At 39.5% G+C, this 25,236-nt stretch overlaps 1 protein-coding gene across 1 annotated transcript in view; it reads right to left on the reverse strand.

Annotated features, from left to right (window-relative positions):
• Nucleotides 1–9,906: 9,906 nt before the first annotated feature.
• C5 (complement C5) overlaps nucleotides 9,907–25,236 on the reverse strand; it is a 105,590-nt gene continuing 90,260 nt past the window's right edge. The window contains exons 34-41 of the mRNA XM_003925175.4: nucleotides 22,037–22,139; nucleotides 21,288–21,362; nucleotides 21,072–21,177; nucleotides 19,879–19,962; nucleotides 18,662–18,751; nucleotides 15,678–15,761; nucleotides 10,995–11,133; nucleotides 9,907–10,431 (exon numbers count right to left, since the gene is read on the reverse strand). Of these exons, the coding sequence (XP_003925224.2) occupies nucleotides 10,302–10,431; nucleotides 10,995–11,133; nucleotides 15,678–15,761; nucleotides 18,662–18,751; nucleotides 19,879–19,962; nucleotides 21,072–21,177; nucleotides 21,288–21,362; nucleotides 22,037–22,139 (811 nt within the window). The 3' untranslated portion in view covers nucleotides 9,907–10,301. The remainder of the gene's footprint in view (nucleotides 10,432–10,994; nucleotides 11,134–15,677; nucleotides 15,762–18,661; nucleotides 18,752–19,878; nucleotides 19,963–21,071; nucleotides 21,178–21,287; nucleotides 21,363–22,036; nucleotides 22,140–25,236) is intronic.

Consider the following 25,236-nt stretch of genomic DNA (forward strand, 5'->3'; position numbering starts at 1 on the left):
GCAGCTACTCTGATTAGGATACGGGGTCTGGAACAGTATGTTACGCAACACCTCTGTCCCTAAACCTCCAGGAACACAGAGGCCTCTTCATGTAGTTCTGCCACTGCCAGGCCCATTCAGTAGCATGCTGGCCCTGTATTCCTTTATTTCCTGCTTGGTTGCTAAAGCAATGGCATAATTTTTAAAAAATTAAATAACATGAATAACATTTGCTAGGAACATTACAAAAAACATGTAGTTAAAAAAAATCCCTAAGAACAAATAAATAGAATCTGAGAATAAACAAAGCAGAATAAGATACCAGTTGAGTAAACTTTATCCAAAATGCTTGGGACCAGAAGTGTTTCAGATTTCAGATTTTTTTTTCAGATTTTGGAATGTTTGCATATACATAATAAGATATCCTGGGGATGGGAGCCATGTCTAAATACAAAATGCATTTTTGTTTTATATATACCTTATATGCATCCACTGAAAGTAATTTTATACAGTATTTTAAACAATGTTATACATAAAAGTTTGTGTTAAGTGCTCATGTGTGGAATTTTCCATTTGTGGTGTCATGTTGGTACTCAAAAAGTTTCAAAGTTTGAAACACATCAGATTTTGGATTTTCAGATTTGGGATGCTCAACCTGTAACTATAAAATGATGGTAATTAGAAGGAAAAAAAAGAAAAATTATAATCGTACAAAAGTAAACAGGATGGCCCATCCCAGACCTATAGAATAAGAACCTGCACATTCACAAACTCTTTTTTTTAAATTCTGAGATGGAGTCTCGCTCTCTCGCCCAGGCTGGAGTACAGTGGTGCAATCTTGGCTCACTGCAACCTCCGCCTTCTGGGTTCATACAATTCTCCTGCCTCAGCCTCCCAAGTAGCTGGGAGTACAGGTGTCTGCCACCATGCCCAGCTAATTTTTTTGTATTTTTAGAGATGGGGTTTCATCTCTAAAAATTTAATTTTTGTATTTTTGCATAGTAGAGATGGGGTTTCACCATGTTGGCCAAGCTGGTCTTGAACTCCTGACCTCATGATTCACCTGCCTCGGCCTCCCAAAGTGCTGAGATTACAGACCTGAGCCACCACGCCCAGCCAGAGATTGTTTTTTAAGATAGTGGCCTTTCCCCAATTTTTAAAAAACCACACCAGGCAGTCTCTGCCTATGGTATCTTAGCACAAAGATGCTTTTGCTTTTCAATGCTATGTTTATATGTGTGCAAGATTCTACATTTTAAAAGTTCTCTCACTTGTTTGATCTTATTTCAACCTTGCAAAAAAATCTGTAAATTGGGTTGGGGGAAATTCTTTATTATTTTTAAAAGGTAGAACCGAGGCTCAGAGAGTCAAGACAGTTGGAAATCACACTCCAGCTGGCTGCCACAGGTTGTGGGCAACTGACTTGACATTCAGGTGTTTTTCCTAATCCTTACAACCCTATAGGGCTGATAATGTTACGTCCACTTTCTAGATGAGCAAATTGAGACTTGATGAGGTTCAGGAACTCTCCCAAGGTCACAAGTCAGGGCAGCTCCTCTGTTTCATGGTTCAGTTTCTAACTTCTTCACCATATCACTTCCCCACAGTAACTTCTCCTTTCTCTGTCTGTCTCTCACTCACACACACACAACATAGCAAACCAATGAGCCATTTTAATTTAGACACCCAGCATTTAATTAATGAACAGACTGCAATTTGGCCTTTTGTCTTCAGAGGTGAAAGGAGGAGGCAAAAAGAGGATAATGATGACCAGTCTTGCCCCAAGGCCCCAACAGACTCAGGAAACCTTTCTGCCTTCTCCTCCAACACTAAGCATATCTCCTTTCTCTTCCTCTTCCTTTGCCCTCAGAGAGTTAGAGTCTAGTCCTGGCTCTAATTTCCTAAAGGTTATTTTATTTAGAAAAGATATTATTAAGCCAAACAATCCTTTCCTCAACTCCAATTTCTCGTCTCATTCAGTTTCAACCCCCCTCCCACCGACCACACTCCCAACACACACACATACACACACACACACACACACACACACACGCACACACCACTCCAGCCTAACAGCAACCAACAACAAAACCCTCTGATTTCTCCCGTCTCCTCCCATGTTAGCCCTGGACCCCACCGCCAGGCTTGGGTCTCTGCTCGCCCCTGCAGGCAATGTTCCTATTAGGCCCAGAGGAGACAACAGGCTGTGTATAGGAAGGCAGAGGAGCCTGATGCTGTGGATTCTAGCCCCAGCTCTGTTGTAGAACCCTTTTGGTGAGTCCTGGCTCCTCCCTGGGCCTGCTTCCTCATCTGTGAAATGGGGAGGCACTGATGAGATGATCTCTAGGGGATCTTTAAAGTCAATATTTTATGATTCTAAGTAGGATGTTCACAGGGAAAAAATTATTGAATTTATCACCTGTAATGTGCCAGGGATGTATTATTACTCAACCACAAGTGAACTTTTATTGTGCCAGGCACTGTGCTAATCATTTTATGTGCATTATCTGTATTATCTCATTGGAGCCTTGCAGAAACCCTTTGACTTGGGTATTATTAGTACTTCCATTTTTCAGATGTGAAAACTTTACCATTTTATTAAAGAAGTCTTGACTATTAAAAGCCTCTCAGAGCAGAAGGGACATTGAACCTCCCTTCAATCACCCAGAAACATCCCTGGAAGGTGGCAGCTAGACTCTGCTCAGATGGCTCCAGCAATGGGGAGCTTGGGGCTGACTCTACTTTTGAACAGCTTTGGCTATAAGAAAATGATTCTTCACAGGGAGCCAAAACCGATGTCTCTGTAACTCCTGCTCATCTCAGCGGTGGGAAGAACTCGGGGCTCAGAGGCCTCACACAGGCTTGTGTCCCGGCCCTTCCATTTATCAGTACCGTAATCCCAGGCAAGCTGCTCCTCTGGACATCCATGTTCACAATGAAGGAATTGGACGAGATGAACTCTAGGTCCTTTCTGGTGTGGGCATTTTAGATTTGTATAATTCATTACTGTGCATGTAACATACACATATCTGACTATAGTAATGCAAACAGAGAAGGAGTGGGCATCGTGTTCCAAGGAATACATCAATTTATGCCAATGTGTCTGTCAGGGTGGTGACTCTGCCAGTTGAGAAGGATCCAGAAAGTTCTAGAAAAGTTTTCACCTTGTCCTAAAATCCCCCTTCTCTCCCTTTTTTCCCCTCTCTCAACTTCTCTCCTTCTTTCTTTCCTTTCTGTTTTTCTCCCTCACTGCCTTTCTTCCTGATTCAGAGGCATAAAAGAGTATTTTAATCTCCCAGTGAAGGTTAAAGATCATGTCTCTGCTGGCATGTTTCTTTCATCACATTAAACATACAGAATCAGTCTCTTTTCAGGAGTAGGGAAAACCTGTAGAAACATGATCCAGATTTGCTCTGTGTCTCTGAGAACCTCCCAAGTTGGCTGCTAAATTCCTGGCTATTGAGACAGAGATTCTCGAACATGAAGTCCATGCATGGATTTTTGGGAAGGGGGGCCTCTGTCTGGTATGTGGCTGTGAGCATAGTATGTGTATGTGCCTGTTTCTGGGAAAGGGATCTGTGAAAGAGAAGTATGGTCCTGGACAGCTGGAGTGAGTCCTTGGTGTCTCTGGGAACTGGTCTGGTACTTAGAGCCAGGCTATGGTGTTCTCTGTGTCTCATGTTATAGAACATCAACATCAGACAAAATGGACCAATACTAAAAAAGACTGATCTATAATCATGTTTGAGCAGGATATAAAAATGACAACATTGTCCAAACCACAAAAATGACCACACACCCTTCTTTCCTGGCTAAAGTGAGTAAGTGCTGCTTTTCCTCCCACCTGGAAAAGAAATAAGACACTGGGTCATAGGATTGCCCCTGCTTCCTGAAAGTATCCAATCCAGAGTAAAGTTCCACTTCTTTGAGCCTTCTTCCAAATACTCTATCACAAGCACACATCCTATAATAAGGCTTTTCTAGCACCCTCTCACCAAGAAGCCTTATGAAGCCCCCATGGTGTGTGTTCTCCCTTGTTGCAAAGACTCAGTAAACTGACCTTGTTCTGTTTTAGGTATTCGTAGTTAGTCTTGATTGGAGGGAATTGATAAGTCTATAGCTTTCATTAGATTCTGAAAAGGATCTGAATATGGCTGGAAAAAAATCCTACAACTCATGCTGATCAGTCCCACTTTAAATTCATGACTGGAAACTTCAAGTGGACCCTTAATATGAAGAGGCAAATATATTACAAGTCTTTAGTTGGTTCAGCCTCCCTCTTTTTTAAATAACGATCTCACCCTTCTTTCCTCCCGTCATGCCTCCAATTGCTCCTCCCTATCCCCCATCTCAAGTGATGATCTTGCATCCTAGTTCTCTGAGAAAGGGACTTCCACAGACTCTCACCACATCTACCCTTGCCAGCATCTGCTGCATGTACTCAGCTTCTCTGCCTACAACCACAAGTCCTGGATCAGGGATCAGTATGCTGCTGCCCAAGGGCTAAATCCAGCCTGCCTAGTCCACACCCATTCTTTTCTGCATTATCTATGGCTGCATTTGTGCTACAATAAGAGAATTGAGCAGTCACAACAGACTGCATGGCCCACAAAGCCTAAAATATTTACAGATATTTTAATGCTTGGCTCTTTACAGAAGTTTGCTGACCTCTGGCACAGGTGAGCTAGTAATGCTCTTATTTAAAGCCAAGTCCTCCACTTGTGCTCCAGATCCCATTCACTCTTACCTCTCCAGGACATTACTCTAGATAGTCTCCTTTCTCTCTCCTGCATTGTCAATTATTTACTCTTTACTGAGTCATTCCTTTTAGAACACAAATGTGTATTTCTTCCATCTTAAACTTTCCTTCACTCTACTTCCCCAAATCCATTTCTTTGCTCCTTGAATAAGTTGTCCATACTCCCTGTCTCCAAATCCTCTCTTTTCCATTTACTTTTAAACTCGCTATTATTCCCACTACTCTACCCATTGTCCTGTCAAAGTCGCCAGTGCTAAACCCAATAGCCAAGTCTTTATCTTACTTCTCTCTTAGAATTTGATACAGTTCAACACTCTTCCTCCCAGTACCTCTTTCTTTTGCTTGGCTTGTAGGGAACCTCATCTCTTGTTTTTTCTTCCAATTCAATGGAACCTCTATCTCTTTTCTCCAACAACTTCATGTTGGAATGCTCAAAAAGTCTATCCTTGGTCTTCTTTTTTCCCCTACTCTGTCTATATTCACATCCTTAGTGATCTTAGCTAGTCTAATGATTTTAGCATGCTGATGATGCTCAGATTTATATTTTTCAGCCCAGACCTCTCTCCTGAACTCCAGAACGGTATAATCCATTGCCTTCCAAACTCCTTCACTTGAATGTTTAATAGATTTCTTCTAAAACTCAACATATCCAAAACTAAACGTATTCCTAACTCCCCGCAATCTGCTCCATCTGCAACCTTCCTAATCTTAGGCAACTCCGTCTTTCCAGTTGTTCAGGCATCATCCTTGTCTCCTCTCTTTCTCTCACACTTATTTCCACTCTATCAGGAAATTCAGTTACAATTACTCTATTAGCCCCTTCAATTAAACCTACTGTATTAGTCACTTTTGTTTTGCTATAAAGGAATACCTGAGGCTGCATAATTTATAAAGAAAAGATGGCCAGGCACAGTGGCTCATGCCTGTAATTTCAACACTTTGGGAAGCCAAGGCAGGCGGATCATGAGATCAGGAGATCGGGACCATCCTGGCTAACCAGTGAAACCCCGTCTCTAGTAAAAATACAAAAAAAAGATTAGCCAGATGTGGTGGTGCATGCCTGTAGTCCCAGCTACTTGGGAGGCTGAGGCAGGAGAATTGCTTGAATCTGGGAGGCGGAGGTTGCAGTGAGCTGAGATTGCGCCACTGCACTCCAGCCTGGGTGACAGAGTGAGACTTAGTCTCAATAAAAAGAAAAAAAAGAAAAGAGATTTATTTGGCACATGTTTCTGCAGGCTATACAAGAAGCATGGTCCCAGCATCTGCTTCTGGTGAGGCCTCAGGAAGCTTACAACTATGGTGGAAGGGAAAAAAGAGCCTAGGTGGCACATGGTGAGAGAGGAAGCAACCAGCAAGAAGGAGGTGCCAGGCTCTTTCTAACAATCAGATCTCATAGTAACTAACAGAGTGAGAACCAACTCATTACCATGGGGAGGGCACCAAGCCAGGCACCAAGCCATTCATGAGGGATCCACCCCTGTGGTCCAAACACTTCCACCCTGCCTCATTTCCAACACTAGGGATCACATTTCAACATGAGATTTTGGGAGACAAATACCCAAACTGTATCATTTACTTCTGAAGTATATCCAGAATTCCACCACTTTTCAGTACCTCCACTGCTACCACTCTGGTCTGTGGTACCATCATCCCTCACTGGGTTTATTACAGTAGCTTCCTATCAGTTCTCTTTACTCTTGCCTTATTTTCAACACAGTAGTTAGAGTAGTCCTTGAAAAAGGCAAGACAGACCATGTCACTCTTCTGTTCACAGCCTTGCAATGGCTCCTGTTCCCTTCCAAATAAAGCCAAGGCCCCTTCCATTGACTTTATAATCTGCACCTGCCACCCTTGCTTTCTTGCTTTTCTTGTGACACACCAGCATGCTCCTGCCTTAGACTGGACACCAGATACCAAGAGTGCCGGGAACACCCTCCCCCTGGCTAGCTATGTGGCTCACTCCTTCACATCCTTCAAGTCTTGGCTCAAATTTCACCTTCTCATTGAAGTCCACCTGATCTGACCACCCTATTTAGAACAGCAACCCCTCCCATGACCATTACCAGTCTCCCTTAGTCTGCTTTACTTTTTCTTTTTCCCATTGCTTTTATCACTTTCTGAAATCCAAGATTAATTCCTTAATTATTCTCTTTATTTTTTACTGCATATCTCTCCCAATTGGAATCTAGGTTCCACAAGGGCAGGGATCTTGGTACCAAGCACCTAGAATCGGGCATAGCCTACAGTTACCAATCAATACATGTTTGTTGGATTGCTGAATACATTATAGGGTCTGGAAAGAAAGACTAAATATGACTTTGGTCCAGAATCTCTTACTGAGAAATATGGAGCGAGGGTGCTTGTCTCAACCTTGGCTCATAGACACCTCCACATATTTTCTTAAGACAGTATCTTAAACTTCAATCATTTGTAGCCAACTGCATGATTTTTGCCTAGAGAATAATCTTACTTTTATTTACTTAATACTCTTTCTTAAGTAGACTTACTTCTTGGGAAATAAATTTATTTTGAAAGAAAATGTTATATCACAGCTTTGATGTGCTAGCTACTTTTAAAAAATACATGTTAAAATAAACATATAGCTACTAAAGTGAACAATGTGCATCGCATCACCTGAGAACATCTTGCTTACCCCTGGGGAAACCTGCCTTAAGCATTCTCCTTTAACCAGAAAGGCCCTCTTGTACCTGCCACCTACCCAAATCCCACTGTCCTTTTCCAGGAAGCCTTGGTGGCTCCTCCAGCTTCCTTCTCTGAGCTCTCTCCATACTTACAGACAGAATATGGAAGCCCAGGCCAGGTGCAGTGGCTCACACTTGTAATCCCAGGACTTGGGGAAGCTGAGGAAGGTGGATTACCTGAGGCCAGGAGTTTGAGACCAGCCTGACCAACATGGCGAAACCCCATCTCTACTAGATACAAAAAATTAGCTCATGCCTCACCATGGCTCACCATGCCCAGCTAATTTTTTGTATCTAGTAGAGATGGGGTTTCCGCCAGAAGGCTGAGGCAGAAGAATCACTTGAATCCAGGAGGTAGAGGTTGTAGTAAGCTGAGATTATGCCATTGTATAAAAATAATAATAATAATACATAAGCCCAATATTTGGATGCTCATATGCCATTTGTTTTTTTCTGTTTCACATCGTAAGATTATAAAACATCTTCTTAGCTGAAGATAAGAGACATTAGAGTATCCAATTTCCTTATTTTATAGGCTATCAAAGAGATTAAGAGGCTTGTCCCAAATTGCAAATTAGGGCCAAAGCCACGACTAGAACTTGAGTCTCCTGATTCTTTACACTGTGGGGGAATCCACAACCACTTATTAAATCCCTATGATGTGCCTAATATTGTGGCAACTACAGGAGATATTGGTGAATAAAACAGACTCAGGCCTCACCTATAAGGAGCTTTCAGTGTGGTCACGCTATACAAATAATTCCATCTGATTAAAAACCATTGCAAGAGCACAGGTGCCTTGGAGGAGAAGCGCAGGGTTGTGTAGTGGGCCCAGCCTTGTCTGGAGGTCACAAAAACTTCACTGAGAAAGTATGCTCAAATGCATAGGATTTAGCTGAAGAGGAGCTGGCAGATATTTTAAATGGTGCCAGACTACTTCACAAAAGCTGCTTTGATATTTGACAGCTGCATTGTGGGTTAATTAGGCCACTGTGGCCTGCCCTGTTTGCCAAAGTGCTGAGGGAAAAGGCAGCCAGACTCTTGTGCCTCTGAAGTAGCACCAGTGGTTCCCTCCTCCCTGCATTCAGTAAGAAGGTGACAGGAGACACCCAGAGCCTGCTCTGGAGAAGGTCTCCTAACCCCTCGCTGACAGGGAGTGTGGACATCTTGAACCTGACACACTGGTTGTTTTTGCCAAGGGAGTGCCTACAATGTAAGCTTTGACATTAGAGAAAAATAAGCCCTTAGTTCCTGGAAGTGGAAAATCTTAGTCTTATTTATAAAGGCACATCACAAGGCCTTGGATAGTTTCACCTAACTAGTGAAAAAGCAGACTCTTCAAAAGGAGATGCTTTCCAGTCTCTGTTAATTACCATTACAACCAGATGTCATCTTCATGTTTCTTGTGATAGTTCAGTGGGACTGGTTAACCTGTGTCTAAGAAACTTGTACCATACCCTGCCTTAGTGTTAGAAAATTCAACCTGACAAGCAATATGCAGTGATGTGGAAGACAGATGTATTTAGACTGAGATAGAGCCTTGGGGTTTGATTTCCAATTCTTTTCTTTACTAGGCTGGGAAAAACTGCTTTTTTTCTGAACCTCAATTTTCTTTTTTCTTTTTTGAGATGGAGTCTCACTCTGTCACCCAGGCTGGAGTGCAGTGGCGTGATCTCAGCTCACTGCAAACTCTACCTCCCAGGTTCAAGTGATTCTCCTGCCTCAGCTTCCTAAGTAGCTGGGATTACAGATGTATGCCACCACTCCTGGCTAATTTTTGTATTTTTAGTAAAGACGGGATTTCACTATGTTGGCCAGGTTGGTCTCGAACTGCTGACCTCAAATCATCCACCCGTCTTGGCCTCCCAAAGTGCTGGGACTATAGGCTTGAGCCAGGCCTGAACCTCAATTTTCTTATCTGTAAGATAGGGATGATAATGATAATAATAGTAATAATTTTGGAACCTGTGAGAATCTTGAGGCATTAAATGGTAATATATGTAAGAACTTTTAAATATGCTCTAAAGTGCTGCAAAATGTCACTTAAAAATTAACTCCTTATTATGAATCCTCTTTTATAAAGCTCAAACTGAGGTTCAGAGAGAGACCTGGTTAGGGCTGGGAAAAGGTCTCCTGATCCCCGACTCAGTTTCTTTTCACCAGGTTGCTGTACTGGGGCCTGCCTTCTAGTAAAGCAATTATTGGCGAGAGCAAGTTCCTGGGGGAAATGAACACATGCCAGGAGGGAAGGAAAGTGAGTAGAGGATCTCCCTTCAGGGGTATGGAGAGGGCAATGGGGAGGGGGCAGAGACAAACTCGCCTACCTTCTTGGTGTGCTGAGGGCTCTGAGGCTAAGCCCGCTCAGGGTTAAGGTTCTTGACTGCCTACTTTCTCCGCCTTTCTCAATTTGCCTGTCTTTGTGCAGTTGAAGCTGATCTAGCATAAAATAACAGGTTTTTAGCACAGTTTGAAAGCAAAGTCAGGCTTTAATGATGAGTTTCCTGTTCCTTGGTATTTTCTTTCAAGCAAAGGCCATGTTTTTGTAATACTCCATTTCAATGGACTATTCTTTCAGCCCCAGCAAACATTCCTGAGTAGTAGGTTTGAGGAGGTGTTCCAGTTTATTGCTTCCGGTGTCCAATAACCTTGGAGGAGTATCTGTCTTCATGTCCTCCAAGGCCATGTTGTTTCAGAAAGTTACAGTGTTTAAAATCGTTCTCTAATAAAGGGAAGCGCCACTAATTCTAAGTAAAATAAGACCAGCTATGAATGTTTAAAAAAAAAAAAAGAAAAAAAGGAAAATGAACTTCAACAACAGGAGTCCATAAGTAAAAACTGTAGGCAGCTGAACTTCAGGAATTTTAGCATCCATCTAAAAAGATATCTTCAGCAAACTTATCTAAATTAGCTAAAAATGCTTGACACGATGAACATGTTGTGTCTCTAGGCCAGTATTCAATCCAGGTCAAGGAATCTAAGGGGTAGATGTACCTACCAAGAAACAAAGTGTTTGTGAGGTGGCCACAATACAGAAAAGCTGAATTTGATTTCTTTAAGAGCCCAACTGTGATCAGGTCCCCGAGGTCAGGTTGTCCGCCAAACTTTTCTGTACCAGCCTTTCCTGGGAAAGATTCACAAACCCTTGAGGCATCGTGAAGCTGCCTAGGCTCCCATGTTAAAGGCAGAAATGACATCTATTTCAATGTCTAGTTGCTAAAAGCAGATAATACAATGCATATTTACACATTTTCCTCTTTACAAACAACAATCTGAGAACCTATCAAAAGAATTGGTGTGGTGGTTGGGGGAGGTCCGGTGAACGCTTTCAGATTCATCATCAGGTCCAGACACTCAGATGGTTGATCAGGCAGCTAAGTCCTCAGCTGCCACGATGGTTTTAAATCATTCTGTGTTTGACACTCATATTATTTCATTTATGTTCAAAATGGTTTGTTGGTTAAGAGCAGGGCCATAGAAACACGTAGCCTATTTAAGAATAAATTATACTCAGTTTCGGAGGACAGATCAGTGACTCCAAAATATTGGTGACTTACCTTAAAGTGAAATTGTATTTTATCTGGAGGGCTTCTTTACCCATAATTAAGTACTGCCTTCCTTTTACCAGCTCAGCGTTAGAGCAGGTTACCTTTCTAATGAAGGTGATTTCAGAGTCTTTCTCAGCAACAGCTTCCCCTGAGAGACACACAAGTCAAGTAAGGTTATAGCATTCAGGTTTTAATGTCACAATTATAAACGCTCAAGTTTGCTGTTTCCTTGTAGCTACTTAGAGGTTTATGGCTAGTGGAGAGCAGTGATATCCATGTGGTTAAGGCTTCAGTCTCTGGAGCCAGACTGGGTTAAACTCTAAGCATGTGGTTTCCTGGCTATGTGATTCTGGGAAATAATCTATGCTATCTGTACAAGGCCTTAGACCCTCATCTGAAGACTGGGCATGATGATAAAACCGACCTTGTAGAACCATTGTGAGATTAAATGGGTTAATATATAAAAAGTGCCTGGAACATAGTAGAAACTATCTAAGTACTTATTATTATTCTTACAGAACCAGAATTAAAAGAGCCTCCCTATAGTTAGTTGAACAATATTAATCTTCATGTTATACAGTAAAATATAAAATTATTTGGTAGTTGGTGATGGTCAACTTTGTAGAAAAGTACAAAATGTGAAAGACTTGGAAAATCTCAAGGACAATAATTTTGGAATTCCCAAAGAACTCACAAGTAGCCAGTCCCCCTGCCTGGAATGCATTCCTTCCCATGTTGGACTATTGAATTTCATTTCTCTTAAAAGTCTCCTTCAATTCTTACAGTATCCAGTAAAATATTTTTAGATGCTCTTTGTTTTAAATATCTTTCTCTCTCCTCCTTACTTCTTTTATACTTTAATTTCTATCACAATGTTTTATCCCACATCTGTCTTTCTAGCTAGACTAGAAACTTCTTGAGGCATGGGCTATGTCTGATTTATCACTATATATCCAGGGCTGATATTTAACTATTAAGCTCTGGCAGAGTCATCTTAATTGTTAAATCCTGAAAAACTTCTGAGCCAATTGGCAAACAGTGTATAATAGAAATTGTGTAAATGGTAAATTTTCATTAGTAGTATAATTATTAGTATTATATACACTGAAAGTGTATACTCATTAGTTCAAGCTGATTTCTTAGGCTGCCTGATGGTATAGATTCCTATTGCATCGATATCTGAGCAACATCTCCAGCACTATCTGCCATTTCAGCCCCTGTCATAGTAAGCAGTGTGGCTGTGTGGGACCTTTTTATTTTTTAAGCTTCTCATCATGGAAAATGTAAAGTATATTCAGAAGACAGAATGGGCAACTATCCTGGGCTTCAACAATCACCAAACTTTTATTTTTCTGTATTCTCACCTATTGTAAGCACTCTGTGCTTTGGAGAAATACTAATTTTTCATTATCCTCAAACTACAGTTTGCCTATGATTCTAAGTGGTTTATTGTCAGTGTGCAGCATTTCTTGTATAAATAATGAGGAGTATTTTGATATTTATAGAAATTCAAATTTATAGGTGTTAAAAATGAACCCAGAATGAGGAGATGAAGATGAAAATGTTTCTTAACATTTCCTTTTAAATATTATAAAACAAATCTTTGGATTTACTGGAGAACAAAGAAGAAATAATACTAATAAAAAACTGTAGCTTGGGAATCATCCCATGCTATGAAAAATTCAGAACAGTCTAAAATGTCTTTTAATACTCTGCAAGAATCAGTATGAAATAAAACAAGTCATTTGTATTTCTGGAATGAAAAGCACTTTGTTATTTCAGTAAAAAGAGAATGGCTTCTTACTGCTTGTAATGTGAATATTGGATACAAATGGCAATCAAAAGTTGAATTGTGGAAAGATCAAAGTTGTAAACACTTATTTCATTAGAATGGCAACTAGAGTGCAAATAAAAAATTGTGACCATCAATGAAGAAAAAAAAATCACAAATCAGTTTCATATAATAAAACTTTCAAAATAACAAAAATTTAAAAAATTATCAAAGTGTTGATAAAGCAAATACAAAATTGAAAAATATTTCTAGAATTTTAAACTCTAGGGTATGATTAGTGAAAATCAAGCTGGGAGGCTGAGGAGAGAGAATCCCTTGAGCCTAGGAGTGTGAGACCAGCCTGAACAACATAGTGAGACCCCACCACAAAAGAAAAAAAAATCAAGCATTTTAGGACTTGAAATATTTAATAGAATTTCAAAAGAGAAAAAATTTAGTATAAATATATTATTGCAATTTGGCTTTATGGTCCTACTTATTGGAAAATTTATATCAACCGAAATGAGGCTGGGTGTGATGGCTCACATGTAATCCCAGCATTTTGGGAGGCTGAGGCGAGTGGATCACTTGAGCCCAGGAGTTTGAGGCCAGCCTGGCCAACATGGTGAGACCCTTTTCTCCACCAAGATACAAAAATTAGTCAGGCATGGTGGTGCATGTCTGTAATCCTGGCTACTCAGGAGGCAAAGGCAGGAGAATCATTTGAACCTGGGAGGCAGAAGTTGCAGTGAGCCAAGATCATGCCACTACACTCCAGCCTGGGTGACAGAGTAAGACTCCATCTCAAACAAAACAAAACAAAACAAAACAAAACAAAACAAAACAAAACAAAAAACAAAACAAAACAAAACACCAATGTAATCCTATTCACAATAGCCACACACACACACACACACACACACACACATGCCTAGGAATACAGCTAACCAGGGAGGTGAAAGAGCTCTACAATAAGAATTACAAAACACTGCTCAAAGAAATCACAGATAACACAAACAAATGGAAAAACATTCAATGCTCATGGATAGAAAGAATCAATATTGTTAAAATGGCAATACTGCCCAAAGCAATTTACAGGTTTAATGTTATTCCTATCAAACTATCAATGTCATTTTTCACAAAATTAGAGAAAACTATTTTAGTATTCATATTGAACCAAGAAAGAGCTCAAATAGCCAAGAATTCTGAGCAAAAAGAACAAAGCTGGAGGCCTCATACTATCTGACTTGAAACTGTATTATGAGGCTACAGTAACCAAAGCAGTATGGTACTGGTACAAAAAAAGACACATAGACCAAAGGAACGGGTTAGAGAATCCAGAAATAAAGCCACACACCTGCAACCATCTGTCTTCAGCAAAGTCAATAAAAACAAGCAATGGGGAAAGGACTCTCTAGTCAATTAATGGTGCTGGGATAACTGGCTAGCCACATGTCAAAGAAGGAAACTGGACTCCTTCCATTCATCATATATAAAAATCAACTCAAGATGGATTAAAGATTTAAATCTAAAACTTAAAACTATAAAACGACTAGAAAAAAAATCCAGGAAATACCATTCTGTAAATGGGCCCTGGCAAAGATTTCATGACAAAGACTCCAAATGTAATTGCAACAGAAATAAAAATTGACAAATGAGACCTAATTAAAGAGCTTCTTCTGTACAGCAAAAGAAACTATCAACAGAGTAAACAGACAATGTACAGAATGGGAGTACATTTTTGTAAACTATGCATCTGACAAATTTTTAATATTCAGACTCTATAAGGAACTTAAACAAATAAACAAGCAAAAATCAAACAACCCCATTAAAAATGGGCAAAGGACATGAACAGACACTTCTCAAAAGAAGCCATACACACAGCCAACAAGCACATGAAAAAATGCTCAACATCACTAATCACTAGAGAATTGTAAATCAAAACTACAAAATATCACCTCATACCCAGTCAGAATGGCTACAATTAAAGAGTCAAAAAATAACAGATACTGGCAGGGTGGTGGAGGAAAGGGAATGCTTATATACTACTAGTGGGAATGTAAATTAGTTCAGCCACTGTGGAAAGCAGTTTGGATATTTCTCAAAGAACTTAAAACAGAACTACCATTTGAGCCATCAATTTCATTAATGGGCATATACTCAAAGGAATAGAAATCATTCCACCATAAAGTCACATGCACATATATGTTCATTACAGCACTATTCACAATAGCAAAGTCATGAAATCAACCTAAATGTCCATCAGTGGTGGACTGGATAAAGAAAATGTGGTACATAGATACCACAGAATACTATGCAATCATGAAAAGAATGAAATCATGTTCATTCCAGCAACATGGATATGGAGCTGACGGCCATTATCCTAAGTGAATTAATACAGGAGCAGAAAACCGAATATCACATATTTTCACTTATAAGTGGGAACTAAACACTGAGTACACATGGACACAAAGAAGGGAATACTAGACAGCAGAGCCTACTTGAGGGTAGAGGGTGATAAGAGGGTGAAAATTGAAAAATTACCTATTGGGTACTATGCTTATTACCTGGGTAACAAAATAATCTATATACCAAACCCCCTAACATGTAATTTACCCATGTAACAAACATACACATGTATTTCCTGAACCTAAAATAAAAGTTGGGAAAAAAAAAGAAATTGGACAATTACACAATTTAAAAAACTGTTTTGCTGATGTCTGAGAAAAATTAATTCAATGAGAAATATTTATATGAACATCTTTAAAAAATGTTTCTCCCCAAGTAGAATATAAGCTTTAAAAAGGAAGGAGCCCCATCTGTCTTATTTGAGTTGTATCTTCCGCATCAAATATAATGCCTGCCACATAGTCGGTACTAAAGAACTATTGAATGAAAGAACAAATGAAATGAATTCTTACCAGTTTTGTAGATATCCAGAAGGGTTGCCGTGTACTTGACAAAAACATTTTCTACAGTGATGGATGTGATGCTAACTTTATAAGCTGGTAGAAAAACAAACAAAAATGAAACAATTCAGTCTTAATACTATTAATGCTATGTCCAGTAGAAGCTAGAATTTGTCAAACATGAGAAATGAAGCATGGCAAACTATTATAGTTCTTATTTCCTCCAAGAAGCTTTCCCCAGTCCCCTCAGTCTGATTCAATCTCTCAATCTATTAGAATCATTAGCCCTGGCCAATGTTATAGAACAGGCTGATTAGGATAAGAGACATATTTCATAAAATAACAGATGCACATAAAACAAACAAGATAAACCTTTGTTAGATGCTAAGTTCAGAGGCTGATCATTTAAGATGAATGAAGCCATGCCTGTGGGCATCCTTTGAAGAGCCCCTTATATTCTCTTCTCCATGACCACAGAGGGGGCCTTCTCTCTCATTCAGTTCTACCATGTGAGCTTCCTTGGTTTCTTGCTTTGCTTCCTCATATCACTCCACTGGCTTTGATCTTTGGTTTTTAGGATGATTCTGTTTTCTCACTTACCCTTGCTTGGCAACTACCTAACATGAGCTTCCCACAATCCTGTTTCCTCTTCATTCAGACATCAATATTTGATGCATAATGTGCTTGACCTCAGCTCTGGAAAGATCAGCTTAAAGGGACCCATTCTTTCTATGTGGCTTCAGGAGAGATTTATTTTATTTTGGCTTTTGATCTTTCTACTTTTTGTTTTGAAATGAGTGACCTAAAATATCTGTTTATTCTGGACATCCCTCAAGTCTTTAAATCTATCCCAGATACAGATTGACAGCTTGAGAGATAGATAGGTGAACTCATCCTGGCAGAACCAAGAGCTATGTAAATTAGTGGCTTAAAATGCAGGAATGATGTTCTGAATTTCAGATTCATAAGTCTTTATGGTAGACATGTGTAATGTACTTACTATATGGGCCTGGGTAGAGAGACAGAACTACTTAATTTTGTTTCTATTCTATTATTCCAGTAATAGCTTGTAGTTCAGAAAAAGCCAGCTAAGTGTTTTCTTGGAACAACACAATAAACCCAAATTGGATTTATTCTCTGTGTTAAAATAGATTTCTGATATTTTAGATTTAAAACAGTTCTAAAATGGAGGGAAGAAATAATTTAGTGGATTTTTTGTTTGTTAAAACAATATAGTATTCTCAAGTCTTCATGTTTAACAAACTGCAGTGGGTCTAGGCTGAGTCAGGCAGCTTTTCAGCTTTTTTTTTTTTTTCCCAAAATCAAGATAAATTCAAAGGAAAGAAATGTTATTAACCATACAAAATTCATTCTTTTGACTGCATTACTATCAAGCGAATTCAGTAGACTTCAATGGAAATTATACTGGAGATCAGGATGCATCTTAATTCCACTACTTGCTTTCTGCACGAACTTGAACAAAATTATTTAATCTCCCTAAACATCAAAGGTGGTTTTTTTTGGATAGGGTCTTACTGTGTCACTCAGGCTGGAGTGCAATGGCTCACTGCAACCTCTACCTCCCAGGCTCAAGCGATCCTCCTACCTCAGCCTCCCAAGTAGCTGGGACTACACACATGAGCCATCCATGCACAGCTAATTTTTGTATTTTTTGTAGAGATGAAGTTTTGTCATGTTGCCCAGGCTGATCTCAAATAGCTGAGCTCAAAGTGATCTGCTCACCTCAGCCTTCCAAAGTGCTGGAACTACAGACATGAGCCACTGTGCTCCGCCCTCATAAAGTTCTTATGGAACCCTTTCTGTAAGAATGAGAACCCTTTCCACTGCAATGAGAAACTGTCTATAAAAGCTGTTGGTAAACACAAAGCACCAACTTGGCTGTACTTATTTTTTAAATTTACAAATAACACCCTTCCAATTCCTTCCTTTTTTTTTTTGAGACAGAGTCTTGCTGTGTCACCCACGCTGGAGTGCAGTGGCACAATCTTGGCTCACTGCAACTTCCTCCTTCTGGGATCAAGTAGTTCTCCTGCTTCAGCCTCCTGAGTAGCTGGGATTACAGGCATACACCACTATGCTCAGCTAAATTTTGTGACTTTAGTAGAGACAGGGTTTCACCATGTTTGCCCCAGGAAGTTCTCAAATTCCTGACCTCAGGTGATTCACCCACCTCAGCCTCCCAAAGCGCTGGTATTACAGGCATGAGCCACCATGCCTGGCTCCACCCTTCCAGTTTCAAAACTAAAAAAAGATTGGAGATAGTGTACAATATGTTCTCTCTCTCAAAAAAAAGCCAGCAATAAATGTCAAAAACTATGCTCTCTCTCTCTCTCAAAAAAAAATAAAATAAAATAAAAAAAGCCAGGAACAAATGTCAAAAACTGAATAGAAAACAAAGGAGCTAATTTTATCAGGAACTGAGACAAGGCTACAACTGTAATTGGACGCTAATTTAGCTCTGAGCTCTGGACAACTAGAAGAATTGAGATTCGCTTTTTGAAATGGAGAGTGTCACAAACATGAATTGCAATCCTGAATATATTAAAAGTTATTTGTTATTTATATTTTTACCCAGAAGAGATTTTTTAAGAACCAAATCCCCTAAACCACCTTTGCCTCTGCCTCTGGTCTATCAATTGGAAGAGTACAGAACTGAAATCTTATACCTCTGTGGCTTCTCAAAAGTTCTCTTTGACTATGTTTTAGTGCCTATAATTGAAAAAGATCTATTAGAGGAAAGTATCTTGGCTGGGTATACATGTCACTTCTATTATTTATAATGAAAATCATATTTCTTTGCTGAGGAATAAAACACTTTGCATGTTAATGATAAAAATTGATGGCATTTTCCTTCAGGGGATCACATGGAATGCTGTATCCATATAATCACTATGTAAAGTTTTTGATCTTTCCAACTGAACATGTATTCATAAAATTTCATGTTTAAAGGAGCTATATTGAATTTTTGAACTTACCATATGCAATCTCTGGTTTACAAGCTGCTTGTTTTCTAGTCTCTGCAGAGATTGTCAGATTCAATTCTGGCTGCATTTGCCCACAATCAGCTAGATTTTGTGAATATTGGTCAAAATAAGGTTAATCTAAAGAAATAGACACTCTCTCTAGGAGTAAACACAGTTTCCCATGAGCCCAGAGACAACCCAATACAACCTTACAAATGTCAGATTTCTAAGACCTGCCCATTTTCTTTTCTTTAATAAAGTGAAACATTACATAAAGCAAAAACAAACAAAACAAAAAACAAAATCTTGAGCATAAGTCACAAGCTTGTCTAACCTATGGTCTGTGGACTGCACGCAGCCCAGGACAGCTTTGAATGTGGCACAACACAAATTCATAGACTTTCTTAAAACATAATAAGATTTTCTTGTGATTTTTGTTTTAGCTCTTTAGCTATTGTTAATTTAGTGTATTTTATGTATGGCCCAAGACAATTCTTGCAATGTGGCCCATAGAAGCCAGAAGATTGGACACCCCTGGCATAAGATTTATTGTTAGACCAGGTGGCCACTCCATATTCAGGTCTTTAGAAATGCATGTGCTTCCCTTCATGAAAGGGGAAATTTTTCCATTTTGAGTATAATAAGAAGTCCTTTGAAGGAAACAACATGATAATGTGACTAATTTATAGCTATAAAGTAGCACAATAAGTACCTAGAAAATGTGTGGATACTGAGGATTTTGAACAAAAAACACAACCAACTCAGACCCTCATGGAGCCAGCTGTTGGTTATTGGTGAATTCTGGATCATCTTTTCCTTGGCCAAGAAGGCTTTCTTCAATAAAGACTAGGTGGAACTGGACAATAAACAGAATTCCATTAACTGGGAAGTATAACACAAAAGAAACAGAAGCTAGTGGTTCAGTCCCGAGCCTCTGGTCCTATTATTTTAAAAAGACTAGGTGAAAGTAAAATTTCACATCATGTTGCCTCTGTAATATCCAACAACCATCTGGATGGTGTTTCTCTGCCTCCGTACAGCATGAACTATGAGGTTGTTGAGGAACTGTGAAAAAGTGGTTTCACAACGCTCAAGGAATCATTAGCTTTCAATTAGCTGAGGTTGCATTTGTACTTCTGAGAAAGAACAGTTTACCAAACAGTATCCCCTAGATTATGATTGACTGCCTTAAATAAGCATGTAGCCTAAACATGTTAAATGAAGTTTACCTTCTACGCACTTGCATGTGGCTCCTTCACAGACTTTCTGAAGTTTGATGTCGGAAGTGCTATAAAACATGGTACACTGTTTATCTGTGGCAACAAAAGAGCGGTTAAGAGAAGTGGTTTGATTGATGCACAGCATATTTACTAACTGGCGAGTCTCTTACATGGAACCTCAAAGATTGCTTATTTCAAACCCTTCTTTTTATAGGTAAGGCCCAGGGAGGTGAAATTATGAATTGACTGTCCTGGGAAGGGTTTCCATACCCTCAGAAAGATCTCCCCTTTTTAGCTTAGTTCTGTGCTTGAAACATTCATTTCTCAGAAATGAAATGTTTGATGCTTCCATAAGTAAGAGGAAAACAAATTACATTGCCTGAGGATCTTTTGAAAGACTGGAATTGTTTAGGGTGGACAAGAGAAGAAAAGCATATATCTATGTATCTCTATACATCTATCTCAAGGGGAAGAGTGACTATGTATGTTCTATGTGATTTCAGAATATAAAACTAGAAGGAATGGTGTCAGAGTTTTGGTTCACTTTAAGAATTTTCTAACAAATAGAACTGCCCAAGGTGGAGTCATCTGTCTTGTGAACCAATAAGCTCTTCAATCACATAACATTCTCAAAAGTGGCTGAGTAGAAAACTGTGGGATCACTCATTCAACAAATATTTATTGAGTTCACATTATGTACTTCACACTGCATTAGATACTAGGGATGCAAGAATGAAAACACTCTGGGGTTGATGAGAAAGACATACCAACAAATTATTATAACTCAATATGACAGCTGCTATAGTAGAGCTATCTGAAAAGTGTAATGAGAATATAGATGGGCTTGAAGTTGTTCTGGGGGTATTGAGTTGGTTTCTCTCAAGAGGAGAGATATGATTTATCTGTGAACACCACAGATAAACTCAAGGCAAAGAATATTGAAGTTGGAGGCACTATATTCCAGTTATTTTTAAATGAAGAAACTGAGGACTGAGAGGTGAAATGAATTGCTCGATGTCAAGAAGTGGTTTGTGGATAGTATTTTGTATGCAGTAATTTGGATGATCAAATTGGAACTTTTATGAAGAGTGGTCTCTGAGAGAGGCAATACATAAAATGTACAGGACTCTAATGAATTTCTAAATGTTCTGTAAAGAATACAAATTACTCTTCAAAAGAAATATTAACATGGCGTTGATTACCTGGTCTGTGGTATTCATACACTGTGAAAGTGGCAGGACTAAGAAACCCAACTTCAAAGAGTTCAAATATCCGGAATCGTACACAAAGGAAATCATTGGAGGGAATCTGTTCAACAAATTCAAGGATTTAGGGAAAGTATGGAGAGACGATATTTATAATCTTTTAGCCTGTACATTTTGAATAGTAAAGGAAAAATGGTAGGAGGTGGAGCTTACCGAATTTAGTTGCAGAATAACATGTCCATCTTTGATTTGGTAATCAGTGAATAATTGATCCACCCTTTCCACATTCTAAAGGGGGAAAGAGAGAAACTTAAATTTCATTTCATTATCTTTTTGTTTAAATGCATTCACCTGTTGATGAGATGTCACATCACAGGGATGTGATCCATCATTCAAAAAAATTGAAGAGCAGTTCTTCTTCTTGAAAAAGTCTGAACACATTAGCATATAAACTCATATTTTTCAGAGCATGCTAGTGTATACTTCCACTTCGCTTTGATAAATCAAAATGTAGGTTCATTATGTTTTAAAGAGAATATTCTGGCCAGTGTGGTGGCTCACACCTGTAATCCCAGAATTTTGGGAGGTCGAAACAGGTGGATCACCTGATGTCAGGAGTTCAAGACCAGCCTGACCAACATGGTGAAATCCTGTCTCTAATAAAAATACAAAAAAAAAAAAAAATTAGCTAGGTGTGGTGGTGCATGCCTGTAATCCCAACTACTTCGGAGGCTGAGGCAGGAGAATCACTTGAACTTGGGAGGCTGGATTGCAGTGAGAGATAATACCATTGTACTCCAGTCTGGGTGACAAGAGCAAAAATCCATCTCCAGAAAAAAAAACAAAGAATAGTTTGGGTGACTCTAATGTGGCATATTAAAATTAAAGGAAGTAAAATCGCCTATAAAATAATTCAGAAAAGAAAAAAGCATTCACAACACAATTTAAAAGAAAACACGTACAGCTTTTAAGTCATCTTCATTTGCACTGATTCCAGTAGGCAAGGAGATGTCCATTACTGCATGAGAGGATCCTGATGATGATTCTTCCCTGCTGGGCTTGTAGCTAAAATAAAAAAGAGGTTAGAAAATGTAATAAATAAGTGAATAAGATTATTTAAGAAAGGACACTCTTTCTTAGTAGACCTTAATTTTTAAATTTGGGTCTCCATTTATTTGCTTTTCTACAATGTGTGGGTTAAAATCTCTGACTTTAGAGTTGCAAGAGATCTTTGAGTCATCTATTCTCTTTCCTCACTTGATCAGTAATCTCAATTGATTACTCTACTGGAGCACAGAAGTCATCCACACCAAGCTAACTAGCTGGGAAAACTCAGGATGAGAGTAAGGCACTGGTTCAAGGTCACATGGCTAACTCTTGCAAAGCTGCAGAAGAATCTAGGTCTTTGGATTCTCATGTTCATTCATTTTCTAGTGAAGCATATTCAAAGGAGAAAATAAGTTGTATGTTGAAAAGAGATTCAGTAAACATGTCCAGAAAGAGCTAGAAGAAAATACACTAAGTCTGGGCACCATGGCTCACATCCGTAATCCCAGCACTTTGGAAGGCTGAGGCAGGTGGATCACTTGAGGTCAGGAGTTCGAGACCAGCCTGGCTAACATGGCAAAACTCCACATTTACTAAAAAAAAAAAAAAAAAAAAAAAAAAAAAAATTTAGCAAGGGCGTGGTGGCACACGCTGGTAATCCCAGCTACTCGGAAGGCTGAGGCAGGAGAATCTCTTGAATTCAGGAGGCAGAGATTGCAGTGAGCTGAGATCGTACCACTGCACTTTAGCCTGGGCGACAGAGTAAGCCTCCCTCTTTAAAAGCAAAAAACCACAAAATATTAGTAGCTACTTTCTCTGGATGGTGATATCATAAGCAATTATCTCTTTTCTTTTTCATGCTTTCTACTATTTTCTAAATTTCCCATAATAGCTACTTTATGTAGAAAATGTTTCAAGGACTATCCTTTCAATAGGAATTCTGCTAGTAGGAAGTTAAGAAGAAATGCAAAGAGGGCACCACGGGAGAGTTTTGTTTTTGTTTTTGTTTTGTAAGAGAGAAAAGAATACTGAAATGGAAAATTAGGAAACTCGGGGTTTATTCCAGTTCTGAGATTCCCATAAATCATTTCCCCTTTCTAAGCTCATTTTTCTTATTTGTAAAATTAAGTGTGAAGAAGTATAAGTTTGTGTTTTAAATTTGTCTTTGTAATTCCCAGGCTTTGGTTTTGGGTAGCAGAGGCTTAGAGCCATCATTAAGAGATGTTAAAAGGCATAAAAGAGATAGGTTGGAGGGGCCAAGGCTGGGACAGGGGCAGAGGGAGTGTGGTTCTGCAAAAGTTGATTTCAGGTTCCAGCCTCACCTCAAGAAGCTTGAGAGGCAGCTGGATGTTTAAGAGTGAAGCTTGGGAGAGCAGTCAGGATTAAAGGAAGAAATTAGTAGACAGCTTCATAAGGGGGAAAATGAATTGATCTCAACTACAGGTATGAATATTAGTAAAGAGGAGATACTATGCCAGTTACTGAGGGGTCAGGGCATATCTTTTCCTCAATGACATCTCATAGAGCATATATAAAGCAGTCCCAGCTTGGCACAGTGGCTCACACCTGCAATCCCAGCACTTTGGGAGGCTGTGGCAGGCGGATCACTTGCGGCCAGGCCAGGAGTTCGAGACCAGCCTGGCCAACATGGTGAAACCCTGTCTCCACTAAAATACAAAAATTAGCTGGGTATGGTAGCACACACCTGTAATCCCAGCTACTTAAGAGGCTACGGCAGGAGAATCGCTTGAACCCAGGAAGCGGAGATTGCAGTGAGCCAAGATGGCACCATTGCACTCCAGCCTGGGAGACAGAGCAAGACTTCCTCTAAAGAAAAAAAAAAAAAATCAGTCGCCATTAGAAGTTACAGATGTAATATTTGCCGCAATAATGAAAAGTATTCTAAATTCTGACTCATAAAAATTTAACCCCATTCTTACCAAATTTACAATTTAGAACAGAATATAAAACACTTGGAACTCTAATGTGACATCTGAACATCTCCCTAATTGGATGGGTAGAAGCAGAGAACTCTTGCTCACAGATGCAAACACTTTGTCAGCAGGATGGAAAAGGGCCTCCCGAGTGGAGAGTGTCTATGAAAAGGTTGCTGGAGCCTTGATGACTGGTTGCCATGGAGACTGTTTCAATGGTGGAACTAAAATCCTCCTTTCAAGGAACACTTTGCCTGCTGCCAAAACCAGCAATCTTCCCCAAAGGCATTTTGTTGCGAGAGAAATGAAATCCTTTTTTTTCTTAGGAATACAACAGAGAGGTTGTAAAAAGGTAAATACACGAAAGAGACCCTCTGAACACAGAAATTTCATGCTGGCATTCTCTCAGGAGAGAGAATATTTGAAGGTAAGGAAGTTCTTACAAGAGTAAGCACTACATAGTTCCTTTTGGAATTTACCCAACCTAACTTCAGTGTCAGCAGAGCCAAAAGCATATTCCACTCGACTTTCTGGAACATTCTGTCCCCAATTTGTAAAAACCAAAGGATAGACTATTCAAGATTGCATTTCTCCTTGCTTTCTTTTGTATATTGATAATCTGGAATTAGGCCTCCTGTCAATGAAGTCAAATGAACCAGTTTTTGATAACAGCCTTTTTCTGTACAACAGAATTATGGACAATTAGAACTGGCAGAACATTTGAGATAAGGTAGTGCAATATTCTTGCTTTATAGAAGAGTACTGGAGAAGTTAGCTGATTTCCTGAAGGTCACTGGAGTTCTTACTGGCAGAGGCTACCCCACAGGTATCTCACCCTATCAGAGAGCTCTTCTTTATGGCAAGTCCAGATGCCTCCCTGTAGGGTCCCAGGCACTGATTTGAACTCTGCCCAGAAGTTTGCTCACACTTCCCTTTGACAGCTGTTACAAATTTAAAGATAACTGTGATCATGCTCCTCCCCAGCTGGTAGTTACCCAAGGGTAGGAATGGCATGTAAGAGAAAAGAAGCTGCCTGGCAAAGGGCAACCTTACTGGAAAGACATTAGGGAATGAGGAAAGATGTTTGAGTGGAAACAGAGAGTAGGGACTGGTCACAGAAGGGAGTAGGAAATCCTGAAAGGAAGAAATGCCAATGAGGAAGGAAATAGGGCTGAATGGTG

Source organism: Saimiri boliviensis, chromosome 2, assembly GCF_048565385.1.
Source record: "Saimiri boliviensis isolate mSaiBol1 chromosome 2, mSaiBol1.pri, whole genome shotgun sequence".
In the NCBI taxonomy this organism is placed as follows: domain Eukaryota; kingdom Metazoa; phylum Chordata; class Mammalia; order Primates; family Cebidae; genus Saimiri; species Saimiri boliviensis.